The sequence below is a fragment of the Stegodyphus dumicola genome, chromosome 4 (genome assembly GCF_044657685.1).
Source record: "Stegodyphus dumicola isolate Sdum_Otavi_A_Nest chromosome 4, ASM4465768v1".
Lineage (NCBI taxonomy): Eukaryota > Metazoa > Arthropoda > Arachnida > Araneae > Eresidae > Stegodyphus > Stegodyphus dumicola.
The window spans coordinates 79,362,629-79,378,195 of NC_140771.1; the positions used below are offsets into that span (position 1 = coordinate 79,362,629).

The 15,567-nt window shown below is 35.9% G+C and overlaps 1 protein-coding gene across 1 annotated transcript in view; it reads left to right on the top strand.

Annotated features, from left to right (window-relative positions):
* LOC118198221 (uncharacterized) overlaps positions 1–11,661 on the top strand; it is a 40,920-nt gene extending 29,259 nt beyond the window's left edge. The window contains exon 3 of the mRNA XM_035369843.2: positions 9,597–11,661. Within this exon, the coding sequence (XP_035225734.1) occupies positions 9,597–11,577 (1,981 nt within the window). The 3' untranslated portion in view covers positions 11,578–11,661. The remainder of the gene's footprint in view (positions 1–9,596) is intronic.
* Positions 11,662–15,567: the final 3,906 nt, after the last annotated feature.

Here is a 15,567-nt window from a genome sequence, read left to right on the forward strand (position 1 = left end):
TTACGCGTATTTTCGGGGCAAACTTCTCGATCCTGCCATTAACACTTAACATATTGTTGAGTCCATGAATTGCGTGTCCTTCCTTCGTTTTTTTCAGCTCCAACAGGAAAATCGGAAGTTTCTCAATAGCGTCTCCTCTTCGTCTGGACTTTACTTATCGGACTGCTTGACTTTACTTATCGGAAATTTCCTTCTCTCCAGATCTGCCTGGATTATTTATTCCTTCATCGTCGATGGGAGGCCCTTAAGAACAACCTTAACAGGGTTTTCGCTGAGTAACTGGAAAGTATGAAATGGTATATTTCTTTTCTGCAAAACCAGAGTTCCTTTTCTGTAATCGTCTACTGACTTTAAATTAACATATAGTAGTTTCATTTTCATATCGGCTTCGAATTCTTCACTGCAGGCATTGATAAGGATTTCATGAATTTTAGGCCAATCTACTTCGCTTTGCTGGAAAACTATTGGGGGTGGAGTTTCCTCTTTTTCGGCTCCTCCTTCTTCTTCCATACCTTCTACTTCACTTAGCTGCTCAAATCGATTTTCCGTCGTAACTTCCATTGGAGCTTCGTTTTCTGATACTTTCGCGGTTTTCTTAGGAGAAATCCATTCTTGTTCCTTGCTGTCTGTTCCTCTTTCAGTTATCTGCCCTGGATAAAATTTTTTCGTGAATGTCTCTACATCCATCTCACCCTTAGTTCTTTTATGAAAGTAATTGCAAATTACGTCAAATCCAAATTTCGCAATCTGGTCCCGGATTTCTTCTTCAGAACATGACTTAAATTTTGGGATGTCTTCGTCATTTCCCATTGGTAAATCTTCTGGTGTCTGTTCATCAGTAGCTTCTCCATTCGGTGTTTGATTGTCTCTTTTTTCCTTACCAGGTTTAACATCTTTCTTTTTACTTGGTTGTTCGCTTTCCGTGTCTGACATAATTTTCGTCTTTTTTGCTTTACCTTTCTTTTCTTTGGCCATAAGGATGAAATCCTCTTTCTTCAATGGATAGGTCTTATTGAATTTGGACGAACGCTCGCTTCGGTAGTCCTCTTCATCAGAGCTATCAAGTTGTTTCCTATAAAAGGACATTTTCTACCCGAAGGTAACTAATCAGTCAAAGGTATAATCACCGACCGCCTACGGGATTGGGTCAGTATCCGAAAATCTTAAGCGTAACCACAGCACAACCTACTAGCTCGGAGTCACAGCTCAGAATCTGCAGATATTTATTTGAAACAGCAGCTATTTGTGAACGACGAACAATCACACTAACTAAAAGGTTTTCCTCCTTTTATAAGATTTTAAAATCGCGCGCGAGAACTTTCTAGTATTTTCTCGAAATCAAAAATGAGATATTTATTAAATGTTACATGCACGCGCTCTCATATTTTCAATTTTCCGGCTTAGCTTTCTTTTAATATTCGTCACGCGCTGCACTGCGCGGGAAATAAAACCATTTAATTTATACTACAAATAACATTAACTATTTAAATACCAAATTCGTAACAATATAGATGATAGTATCAGCCACTTCATAAGCAACAGCTCGTTTAAAAATAAATTGTGCAGTTAATGTCATAAAATATTTTCGTAAAACTCAAATAAACATTAAACGAAAGTTCTCAGTTTTAGACAATTCGATTTAAACGAAGTTAAAGTAAAGTAGCAGACGATAAAACGCCGAAGATAAAAATTTACTCTTACAAATATTTTTTTAAAAAGGAAGAAAGATAGAAATTAAAAAAAATAGTTAAAAATTTGAGTAATATCATCTATAATTTAAAAAAAATAGCTTTTCATATAGTATTAATAAATATTTATTACGCATCATTGAGGGAAAAAATTTCATATAATTAATTCTCCGTAAAATTTTACTTGAAATTTAATGTTAAAAATAGCTGTGGCAATTCACTGTAACAAAAATCCATAAACCACATGTGGCGTTATTATCGCTCAAACAAATCAGTATACCTATATGTGTCAAATACTGTTGCTGCTATTCAGTAAATAACCCAAGCTGTAACATTGAATTTCAAGTAATTTTGTGTTTTCTTGAATAAATTTTGTAATTCATTAAAAATGAGTTTTAGGAAAGTTAATCAGAAGAGTTAAGCAACAAAGAAATTTGTTAGATTCACCATAGAGATTGAAAGAGAGATTGTTGAAAAGTATGAAGATAGCAGGCGCATCCGCGACTCAGCAATTGCGTGCTCAGCAATTGCGACGGTGTCTAAAGTTGTGAAAAACAAAGACACTATTAAACGGCTACGTTGCGAAGGGGATGAAATCGATGACCAAGCAATAGCCAGAGACGTTATAGCACATTTGAAAAATTGCTTTTGATGTAAAAAACAAAAAAACATTTATGTAGAGTATCATATGGAATAATTCACTTATGTACAGTAAGTACTGAGACCATTACATTTGTATTTTATTATTGAACAGTGTTATAATAATAGCGATAGGACTTTTTATAAGAACGGAATCATTATTTTCGTTTTATGATTTATTGAAATATTCTTTGGTATATGCCGAAAGATTTAGAACGGGTTAATAATGTTATATTATTTAAACTATTGAAAAATTAAGAACAATATATTACAAATGTTACTACCATCTATCATTACTGTATAATTGAATAATCCTGTTAATACCTACATTGTAGTAGGTAATTGTGTGGATAGGTGCAGCAACAGAAAACATGTTTCAAACCAATTCTGTATCAATCACATGAAATAACAATTCGAGTAATGATCAGAGTGAAACATAAATAATAAAACAATTCTAAATTACAAAAAAGTTTGCGTTGTGATTACTTATAACCCATTATAAGACTAAGGTCCAGTGTAAAATAATTAATTAAAATAATTACAAACAAGGTAAGTAAAATCAAACTAACGTTTATTAATGGTGATAAAGAGATCTGGTTACACTGCTGATAGTGTCATGATAATCACAATTTTCACTACAATTATTAAGCGGTGGCTGGTTAACAAATTTAGCTGAAGAACACAAAAATATAAACATACCTTTAAAAAATGATCAGAGGGGGCCGCACCACCTTAATGGAGTAAAATGAAACTATTCACACAAAATCTTGAAAATACATTGTAGTTAGCTCTAAGCAGAGAATTATCGGTTTCCTTATTCATTCAGCCTATCTGTTGAAAGAAAAGAAAGAGGTAAGCGAAAAATAAAATCAACAAAAGATAACATCAACGACGAGGTCTGGCTCCAAATTTCCGCCCAAAGCAGCAATTCCATCAGGATGGTTCGGTACGTCTACCTTCCATAGGCCATTTCTGAGTGGATCATGGATCCGGACTTCTATTTCCTCACGGCTTAACATATGGTGTCCAACCTATTTCCCTGCAGCTCTCGGGGGTCTGCCAGGCAGAAGATAGAAGTAAGTATCTTCTTGTCGCTGCAGCTCCGTCCAAAAAAAGTTTATTTTGAAAATCGTTTCCCCGTCTCTGGCAGTCGTCAAGAATCTTGAATCGTCAATTTCGTTAATGGTCTCAACTACATAAGAGTTTTTACCAATAAATCAGGTAGGCCATTGGCCACTCGTAATTTTTAAAATAGATCAAGGGTGCATGAGCACCGTGTCCGAAGATGAAGGATGGTCGAGATGGCAAAGCCTCGAGGTTAAGCTTCTGTTTACTGCATTTGGAGTGAGAAGTCCTTCCGCTAGTGTCAAAAATCCTCTCTGTAGGTGCAGTCGTCAATCCACGGCGCAATCACTTTAATAGCTGACGCGCTTTTGAAACATTTGGCGAAGAAAGTGATCAGCAGGGAGCCAAGCCCAGCAACCCAAACAAAGAAATCTTCACGGGAAGGGGTTTCCCGACTACCAGAAGAGCCAGTAAGCGCAGTTCAACCATTCGGCCTCCAAGGCCACTCCGCTGTGTCAACAACTCTCTGAAGATGAAAACAAGGGGTGGGCACTAGCCTCGCTCGAGGCTCAACTCGACCATGTAGAGCTTCCTATCCAATTACTTTTCCCTTCTCCTCAATAACTCGCTGTAGAACCTTTCCTTGCTAGAGGTGTCACAGCAACCGAGGTCCCGTTTAAGTAAAACTGACGAAGCGCTGGTAAGTGAACATGTGGTGGAAACATTACATGTGTTTTCATGCTTGAGCGAAAGAATTTTGGGGTGCAGTAATCCTCTGATAAGGGATTCTGAGGAAGAATACCAAGCCGACGGTTGGGATGAGAAAATTTTCAGAACCACTGAATAGTTATTCAACACAAAAGAATTTGCGACATTAAAAATTAAATTATTACATAACAATATAACTCATTAAAAATGTCAGCACTATATAAATTATTTCTTCAGCAGCATTTTAAGTATACACACTCATTAACCAGATTGAGTTTCAATTACTATTGATTTACCTTACAGTCAGAAAATATGTATTCGACAATAATCTGGTAATAAAAATTAAGTTCACTTAAGTTAAAAAAAAATTTAACATACTAAAAGTGCAGCAAACAAACCTTTAAAATAATTAAAGTTAAAAGTTAAACAACCTTCAGGGTCAAAAACAAAAAGTACAAAAACCAAATAAACTTAAGTCCCTAAACTCAAATTAAAAACTAAACAACTTAACTTTTAAAGCAACCAAACCTAAATTTAAAGTTTACAAAAGTTACAGTTTAAACTTACCAACAACTTTAAACAATTAAAGAAAAAAAAATTAAGAACTTCAATTACTGATCAAAACTGAATTAGCAAGCAAAGCTTAAGCTTGAAAAATAATAGCAATTAATACAGAACAATAACATATACCGTGGGACCACTGTATTTTAGCATCCAGGCCTTTAAGTACTCAATACGAGTATAGATATAAGTAGGGCAAGAAACTCAAAAAAGGATGAAAGAAGGAAGCGAAGTAGTTTAAAAGTTATAATACCCTTCTTATAAAGTATCGCTCTAAAAAAACGAAAATTTAATGGAAAAGCTTTTCTCGTAAGTAGGCTACCAAATTGCTCAGAAACACTCTGGGAACGAACTGAAACTACTGTGAATCACTGAAGGAAAATACGAAACTTCCATAAAACTTTTCTAATGGAACCTTCACTAAATGTTTCGGTAGCTGAAAATTTTGAAATATATAATATTCATATCAATATTTGTTTTATTAGAAGTTCTAGGATTTTACTAGAACGCAATTCTAGTGAGTGTGAATAACTTAATCAATGATGAGCTTATAAGTCGACTGCTTTTGAAATATAAGCTTGCTTTGTAAAATAATATGATAGAACCGTCAAAATTTCATGTTATCCTGGTTCAAGAAACATTAATTCAAATCACACATAACATCGCAAAGTTAAATGAACATTCGAATCAGGTTTCATTCCTCCAAGTTTATTCAAGTCTAACACGTATTCAACTAGCGCTACCAGATCCAAGAACAAGAAGTATACATCATGAAAGATTTACGGCCTCTTTGGCGATTAGAATATATTTCCAGATAAAATTTCTTACACACTGGGCCCGGGTTAACAGTAGTTCAGAAAAATCAAGATTATCAGTGATACAGGAACATTTTTAAGAATTATTTTCAAGAATCATCATGCATTTCAATACAAATTCAAGTTTTTGTTATCAAGAAAATCTATTTTAACTTCGCTAATATTTCTTTATGCTTGATCAGATAGCCTGGCTCAGTAAAAGTAGGCGGCCAGTGCAACTCTGATTAAAAATCTAGTTTCAACCACGTGCAGTGCTGATAAAGACCACGTGTTTCTGTGACTCCTCCTATTTTCTTCTTTCTATGTATTTCTTTCTCCTGATGAGGAGGGACCTTTAGCTGCCCTCGAAATCGATTGAGTGTTTCATTATACCTACGCTAAATACAAGGTTGTTTTTTACGATTTTGATTTCTTTGAGTTCCTCTGAATTTGCATTAAACTGACGCAAATTCATTCCTGCATCTTTAAGCACGCAACAGGCTCCAGTACTTAACTTAAAAGACTGTTTCACGGAATCTGCCCCATAGAAAACATCATCTACGTAGATCAAACAGTTCAACATCTCAAAAATATCTGGATTTTTAACTCTATTTTCTTTATATGCTTTTTTATGGTGTACGCCAGAATGAAAGGGCTACATGACACACCGAAAGGAACGCGTGTCATTCTATAATGTTTCAAATTGTAATTATTATCAAAGTATAAAAACCGTAATACATCTCTATCAATTTCAGAAATTCCAATCTGGAGAAAGGCCTTTTCAATATCTGCTGATAACGCATGTTTGTATTGTTTGAACCGCAATATCAAATCCAAAACAGAAGGATTCAAATTTGGGCCAGGCATCAAACAATTGTTCAGACATACTCCATTGTTACATTTCGAAGATGCGTCAAACACGATGCGGACTTTAGTTTTTGATACATGTTTTCTTCCCACTGGAGAATGTGGCATGTAACACATTTTGCTACTGTCACAACTTTCAATTTCACCTTCTTCAATTATTTCATTTTTTAACTGTTCGTTTATTATGCTATCATAATTTTCCTTAAGCCAATCATCACTTCTTAGCTTATTAACCAATGATTCTAGACGTCGCTTGCCATTATCTAAACTATTACCCAAGTTTTCATGATGTGATTTCCATAATAAACGAGCTACATATCTACCATTAGTAAAATGCAATTCTTTTTCAAATTTCTCAATGACTGATTTGTCATCAGGATTCTCCTTCTTTTCTAAACCCAAGTGGTCCAAAGTCCAAAACCTTCGCAAACAGTCACTAACTGAATTATTATTATTATTATAACTGAATTATTAATTATTAACTGAATTATTATTACAAGCAATGAGAGCACCAGTTGTAAACATACAGGCTCTGGACTGATCACCTTCCAAAGATCCAACCAAGGACCAACCAAATATAGAAAGATACTGCAAATAATTTATTACTTACTCTTTTCTTTTCTTCTGTTTGCTCTTCCCAACATGCATCAATCAGACCCTACAATATTTTGATTTCAGCTTCTTCTAGATATTTAGTAAAGCACTAGCAGATCCACTGTGAATAGGTGGAATTGACATAAATCGCTTATTCTGGGCAAAAGCCTGTTCCCTATGATTCGTTTGAAAATCTTTCTTCTAACAGTGACCAAGCAACTTTATAATTTTGATCCGAAACTGGGATTGACTTTACGACTCGTATCACCTTTTAGAGCTGATAATAAATATTGAAGCTTTTGTCCTTTTAACAAATTATCGTTGTTATGCACAGCAGCCTTAAATAAATCATTAATTGTTATCCAATCATAAACATTAATAGTAAATGTAGGTAAACTCAATTTTGGAAGCTTTACATCTGGGACTATTTTAAAACAATTATCAACACTTATTTTACCCTGTTCATTCTCAGTACTTTTCACAGAAAGTTTCACATTTAATTTATGTAGGAATGTTTTTATTCTTACTTCGATTTTTTCCAGACGAATCTCCATCTCTTCTAAATCCGTTTCTGTTTCACTAATATCCACTTTTACAGGCAATTTGAATCCTTTTGTAACTCAGCTATGCATCTCTTGACGGTGCACATAGTTTCTAATTTTACTTCACTTATCGGTTCAACCACCGATTCTACAAAGGTTTCTAAACGGGTGATTTTACCCTTCAGTGCAGCTTTTTCACGTTTTAACGAATTAATGTTTCCTTCCATTATTATGAAGGCAGGTTACACAATCGCTTCGGAAGAGGAGCGCACTTTCGTTTTCACGAATTCACTATTTAGATATTGCTGATTCGTTTCTAATTCGGGCTCGACAGCCCATGAAAGCTCATATTATAAAAATAACAAGCTCTCAATAACTCGAAAACACTTATAAAGTTAGGACTGTAGCTTTTATTTCACATCTCTGGGACTACTTTAGCTCTCAATAACTCGAAAACACTTATAAAGTTAGGACTGTAGCTTTTATTTCACATCTCTGGGACTACTTTAACACTTTCTCCACAAAGGCGGGATCACTCACTTCTCCAAAGCGAGAACACACTCTGGGGTTTTCCTTTTTTCCACAACACTGTCCTCTGGAGGCATTTTCTACATTTTGCAGTTCATATATGAGGGAGGTAAGACTGAACAGAGGGCATTGCTGATTTTTCATGTCTCCTGCTTCAAAATAATTTAACGAGTCTAGAATCTTTTAGGTGGTAGCCATATTTGAGTTTTAGAGTGTTGGAAGTTCTACAGTAAAAAAAATTAATTTTTAATTCATAGTTTTGCTTTAATATTTCGTCCATTCTCAAGAAGATGAATATTTGCATTTTGCATTTCAAATTTTTGGTTTCTAAATATGTACTTTATCTTTCAATTAACTATATATGCAATGGATAAATTAGAAATTCGATTCTAAAATCTCAGCTTTTCCGTTCTGATTCTAAATCCTTTCCTAAAATGCATTTCACAGTCATTGAATAATTTATCATGAAATCTATATATTTCAAGATTTCTTTCAGGTATAATTTTGGGAACGGAAATTTTTCAGCTAATACCCCCTTTCTCCATACTAAAATACTTTTTGCTGCCTGAGTGATTTTCATCTTAAAAGAAAGCATAAGAGCTTTTCTTCTTCCTCTGTTTTTAAATTTTAAAACGTTGTAAACAATAGAAAATAACTTACATTCAATTTTGGAGCAATGCTGCTTATATCAGCATAGTTTCTGATAATCAGTTAAGCAATTAATTAGAGAAACATTGAAAACTTGAAATTAGAAAAGCATTCATTGACTCCTGAAAGGAAGATGGCAGTGTAAGGTAACCATTGCACAGATCAGGATCAGGATAATGTGAAGGCATGTTGCAAAACCGATTTTTTAGAGCTGTAGCCAAAACATCGACAGTATTACGTGAAATAATATAATAAAAGAACATCCATTTTGGTCTGACCCAAGTTGAACTGCTAAACGTTTGTCAAAGAAATATTTTGTTTTTGATACGTATAGCTGAGAAATCTCATGGAAGTTCAGCGTGTAAAAGAACAAAGTTAATCATTATTTTCTCATTTCTCATAAATATACAAGTATTAATCGAGAAAGTCGTGTGAAACAGGGCTCTGTAACTGAAAACTTCATACATTACGTAAAATTCAAAACAAATCATTAAATTTTAGAACGTTCCTTTTTAAAAGCACTTTCTTGGTTTTGAAGACTATTACGCAATTGTTCCATTCATAATTTTTTCAGTTCAAATAAATGCCTGGCAAATTTTTATATTCAATTATAAATTGCTGTTACTGTTGACTTTTTAAAGATTAATAATTAATGTTTTAGTAGTAAAATAAATTAGAAAAAATCATAAAATAAATTAGAATAATAATAAAATAAATTAGAATATGAATCGTATATCATGAATGAAAAATTCATTAAAAATACGTATTTTCTATACACAAAATATCAAAATATGAAAAACTGAACATTGTGGGGTCATTTTCCCAGCTAGTCTAATAGACGATTTCATTTTTCTAGCAAATACTTTTATCATACTACATAAAATATGATACTGCAAAATTTTGTGCTGCTGATAAATTTTCTTGAGACAAATAATTAAATGACCGTTTTTTCCTCCTTTCAGATCCCTTGGATTAATCCTCATTAGTAAATTCATCTGCATGGCAATGAGACTTAAGCGCTTATTTTTCATTTTGCTGGGAACTTCTGCATTGTGTTTCTTGCTATATAGGTATGTCTTGAATGATAAGAATAGTTTATGGAAATCTGCTGAAATTTTAGAAATAAAAAGCAATCCGGGTCTCTTGATAGACACTCCAGGTTGTAAATTGCCCAAACTGGATCCGTATGATAGAACTCTGAAGAAACTTATTGCTAACAAAGGAGAATATAGCTGTCCTGGCAATCCCTCCTTCCTGATTCTTAAGCCCAATAGCACAATATTATTGAATGAAACAGTATTAAATATTCATTATAAATTGAAATCAAATGATACTTCCTGCTGGTACCAAAATATACTGCGTCCGACAGAACCTCCAAAAAGCAAAAGAGAAAACTCGTATTCTTTCGGTGAAAAGAAAAAACTTGAATTCAGTGTCCCACTAGGCATGGATCATATCGTAGTAAATTGTGATTTAGCAGGAAAGCAATTTACACAGTATATTCCTTTAGTGCCGATTAAAAACGAAACTCAAACAGGAAGGTCTGAAATAAACAGAAACACTTCTTCAGTAGACCTGAATGTCATTCTTTTTGGCATCGATTCGGTATCGAAACTAAATTTTTTGCGCCAATTCAAAAAGACTCGCTTATTTCTGGAGCAGCACCTCTCTCCCTTTGAGCTGAAGGGTTATACGAAAGTCGGTGATAACACGTTTCCAAATTTAACACCATTGCTCACTGGTCACTTTATTGAATACTACTGGAATGAATCTGTAAAAGACACAATGGCTTTTGATGACGTTGATTTAATTTGGAAAACGTTTTCAAGGAAAGGTTATCGCACATTCTACGCAGAAGACAGCCCCCTTTATGGGACTTTTAACTACCTCAAAAGAGGATTCAAACAACCACCTACTGATTATTATTATAGGCCACTAGCCTTAGCTATTGATGGATCGGCCTTAAAGAAAAAAAGTAAGACTTACTGCATCGGTTCACAGTTAGAGGTTGATATCCTGCACAATTACTTACGAGATTTCGTAATTACTATGCATGACAGACCTTATTTTGCATTTTTGATGGTTTCGACACTTACTCATAATTATCTAAATTTTGCTAGCTATGCAGATGAGCCAACCTTTAGACTTCTAAAAAAGCTTTGGGAAATTGGTGCTTTTAATGAAAGCCTTCTAATACTTTTTAGTGACCATGGAATACGTTTTGGTGCTATAAGGCAAACATACATAGGAAAATTTGAAGAAAGAATGCCATTTATATATGTCTACGTTCCGCCAAAGTTCCTTGAGAAATATCCGCAATTCGCTAAGAATCTCTGGAATAATCAAAATCGTTTAACAACTCCATTTGATATTCACGCTACAATGGTTCATTTGTTACATCTTGATCAAAAAATGTCTCAGAAAGAAAGGCTTTCAATTTCACCGAATGGTTTGAGCCTTTTTTCAGAGATATCAGAGTATAGAACTTGTGAGCAAGCGAAGATTCTACCTCATTGGTGCCCTTGTCAGGTATATGAATACAAACCTATAGACGACCCATTAGTTGTAAAGGCAGCTGCTGCTATAATCGAAAAAATCAACAGATTGCTTCAGCCTTACCAATTTTGCTCAGCATTACATATTGACAAAATTACTGATGCCAGATCAGGTAAGGCTAACGAAAAGGTGCTGCGATTTGTGAAAAACGAACATGACGTGCTTAATCGACGCGTGATATATGGAAACAAAGTTGCTGAATTCATTGACTATCTAATTACACTTACAGCTAAACCTGGTGGAGGAAGGTTTGAAGGAACTGTTCGATATGATGCTCAGCAGAGTACATTTAATGTCTTAGGTATCAGTCGAATTAATATGTACGGGCAACAGTCATGGTGCGTTGATGTACAGGATTTAAAGAAATTCTGTTTCTGTAAATTCTAGAATCTTTTAGAATAAAAAATATCAATGGTTCGAATAAATGCACGTTTTCTTGTACCTGAGAAATCAGTTGCATTATTTTCAGTTAATAATGTAAATACAACAGTTTACGGCAGAAAGTTTTTGGATAACCACTTTCAATCCAAATTTCTGTATCAGTACGATTCTTTACTAGCTTTAGCTTTTAATTGCATTTTTTAAGTTTCCCTTCCTATTAGTTATAATGAAATTTCTGCTAATAACTTTGCAAGTAAAAATTACTTTAATTGTATAGTATGCATATGCTATTAAATCAGTGCGAATATCTCTTTAGTAAAGAAAGTAATATTGCAAGAATTACTTTAAGCTCTAATTTATATATGAGACGTGCACTCCACTTTAAATATATAATAAAAATAAATCTTTTACTCCGTTTTCGTACCTGCGTCATTTAAAATCATTTTGACGCCGTATTATAGTAATTATTTATAATTAAGGAATGCTATTTAGGAATTTCAAGAAGAATCTTATATTGTTTCATTTACAATAAAAATGAAAAACGCATGGTCTTTAAAAAGCCCCTAAACATAATATATATGACTTTTATATTAGTTAACTCGATAAACAGACGCCCAATAGGTAGAATAGTTAGCGTCGTTGACTGCCGTGAAAACCCCGGGTTCGAATCTGGGAGAAGTAATGGATGTTTGTAAATATTTAGTGTCCAAGCGGCACGGGGCCACTCTAAATATGCGTCGAGCCGAAAGTCCTCTCGAGAGGTTGTGGTAGGAGAAAAGGGGTTGTAGACCCTCGGACACATTCTTCTGGGCTGCTCTCCATCAAAATTGAAGGCGGAACTGAGCTAAACTCCGCACTGTCAACTGAAAGGTGCTCAAGGCTGTGCCAACGGCAGGCGTAATCTAGGCGTAATCTTTAAAAATGGCGAGCAACTCTTTCCTGGTGATAGAGTAATTCCTCTGTGTCCCAAAATCGTCCCGAAAGATGCATGATCTGTGCGGACCAAGAATGTTCTGACTTGGAGATAATAATGCAAGATTTCTACGGCTTTAACTGTGGCGAGAAACTCTTTTTTGGTGACATTGTAATTCCTCTCCGGTTCAGATAGAAACTTTCTCCTGTAGGCCAGGGTACGTTCTTAACCGTTTATTTCTTGGGACAAAACAGCACCGACACATCCATTAGATTCGTAAATGTATCCTCACATTCTTTTGTCCACAAAAACTTTTGCTTGCTCTCTGTCAGCTTCTGAAGGGGTCTTGCGATATAAGTTCCTTGTCACGAGGAATTTCGTGGGCATGGGCTGGCTATACGTGAGAAAAGTGAGCATAAGCGACAACAACAAATAACTGTATCAATTATCTAGAGATGTGTGTATATGCATAGTGAGGTGTTCCAGGTATAAAATCCAGGATAACCTTTCATGTTGCAAAAGAAATACAACAATTTTACTCATAATTCTACTAAAATTACCTATTCTAAGTACAAAATTCCAATGTTGTATCAAACGTGAGACCCTCTTGATCAGGAATAGGATACGCTTCAGGTCACTTAGCAATCTATGACAACGAAAATGTGTTTGTTGCCAGCAGCAGTTTGTTGCAGAGGTCCCAGGATGTCAAAGAAGATACGTTCGAAACGCCCTCCTACTTTGTAACTTTGTAGGTTCCATCGGCTGCTTTTCTTCGGTCCTTTCCGGCCCAAGCTGGCATCCCAAGATTGGCACTACTTCTTCGCGTCATCCTTTGCAGTCCTTCAGTGGAAGCGCTCTCGAACGTTTAGTAAAGTCTTCGTTATTCCGATGTGACTTTCTGTAAAGCTGCTAAGTAGTTCTCTAAGGACGTCCGTTATCTTGGAAGTATCAGCTGCCATCGCAAAATCTTTCCATCATTCGATTCGAATTTCCGGTACGACGCGCCGTTTCTAATATGGAGTGAGTTCCAAAGAGCCCAATATGGCTTTGTCGTAGGACTAAAGATCGAAATGTCCTGCCAGCTGTCTTTTTTGTTTGAAGCCTTCTTTATGTAAATTATGTATTTAATGTCACCGTCTTCCAATTATTCTTTCCTGACTTCGTCACCCCACGGCTCTCGATCAGCTGATGTTGAAGTTGTAACATGTCGTAAGACCGGATTCAGCAGCTTGTAATTGGCTTCGACCATTGAACGATATCGACAGACTCCTGGGCGAGGTAATTTAGACAGGGTGATGATCCCTTCCGATGACGGATAGTGGTGTCATATTTCTGGAGTCTCTGTCATATTTCTGGCTATTTGTCCAACAGGATTCTTGAAATTTAAAAGCCAGGTCAACAACACATAATTCATGCGGAGCAGAAGTTGTTTGCCGTAGAGATAATGATGGAAAGGTTCTACGTCTTTAAAAATGGCGAGCAACTCTTTCCTGGTGACAGAGTAATTCCTCTGTGTCCCAAAATCGTCCCGAAAGATGCATGATCTGTGCGGACCAAGAATGTTCTGACTTGGAGATAATAATGCAAGATTTCTACGGCTTTAACTGTGGCGAGAAACTCTTTTTTGGTGACATTGTAATTCCTCTCCGGTTCAGATAGAAACTTTCTCCTGTAGGCCAGGGTTTATTTCTGTAACCGTTTATTTCTTGGGACAAAACAGCACCGACACATCCATTAGATTCGTAAATGTATCCTCACATTCTTTTGTCCACAAAAACTTTTGCTTGCTCTCTGTCAGCTTCTGAAGGGGTCTTGCGATATAAGTTCCTTGTCACGAGGAATTTCGTGGGCATGGGCTGGCTATACGTGAGAAAAGTGAGCATAAGCGACAACAACAAATAACTGTATCAATTATCTAGAGATGTGTGTATATGCATAGTGAGGTGTTCCAGGTATAAAATCCAGGATAACCTTTCATGTTGCAAAAGAAATACAACAATTTTACTCATAATTCTACTAAAATTACCTATTCTAAGTACAAAATTCCAATGTTGTATCAAACGTGAGACCCTCTTGATCAGGAATAGGATACGCTTCAGGTCACTTAGCAATCTATGACAACGAAAATGTGTTTGTTGCCAGCAGCAGTTTGTTGCAGAGGTCCCAGGATGTCAAAGAAGATACGTTCGAAACGCCCTCCTACTTTGTAACTTTGTAGGTTCCATCGGCTGCTTTTCTTCGGTCCTTTCCGGCCCAAGCTGGCATCCCAAGATTGGCACTACTTCTTCGCGTCATCCTTTGCAGTCCTTCAGTGGAAGCGCTCTCGAACGTTTAGTAAAGTCTTCGTTATTCCGATGTGACTTTCTGTAAAGCTGCTAAGTAGTTCTCTAAGGACGTCCGTTATCTTGGAAGTATCAGCTGCCATCGCAAAATCTTTCCATCATTCGATTCGAATTTCCGGTACGACGCGCCGTTTCTAATATGGAGTGAGTTCCAAAGAGCCCAATATGGCTTTGTCGTAGGACTAAAGATCGAAATGTCCTGCCAGCTGTCTTTTTTGTTTGAAGCCTTCTTTATGTAAATTATGTATTTAATGTCACCGTCTTCCAATTATTCTTTCCTGACTTCGTCACCCCACGGCTCTCGATCAGCTGATGTTGAAGTTGTAACATGTCGTAAGACCGGATTCAGCAGCTTGTAATTGGCTTCGACCATTGAACGATATCGACAGACTCCTGGGCGAGGTAATTTAGACAGGGTGATGATCCCTTCCGATGACGGATAGTGGTGTCATATTTCTGGAGTCTCTGTCATATTTCTGGCTATTTGTCCAACAGGATTCTTGAAATTTAAAAGCCAGGTCAACAACACATAATTCATGCGGAGCAGAAGTTGTTTGCCGTAGAGATAATGATGGAAAGGTTCTACGTCTTTAAAAATGGCGAGCAACTCTTTCCTGGTGACAGAGTAATTCCTCTGTGTCCCAAAATCGTCCCGAAAGATGCATGATCTGTGCGGACCAAGAATGTTCTGACTTGGAGATAATAATGCAAGATTTCTACGGCTTTAACTGTGGCGAGAAA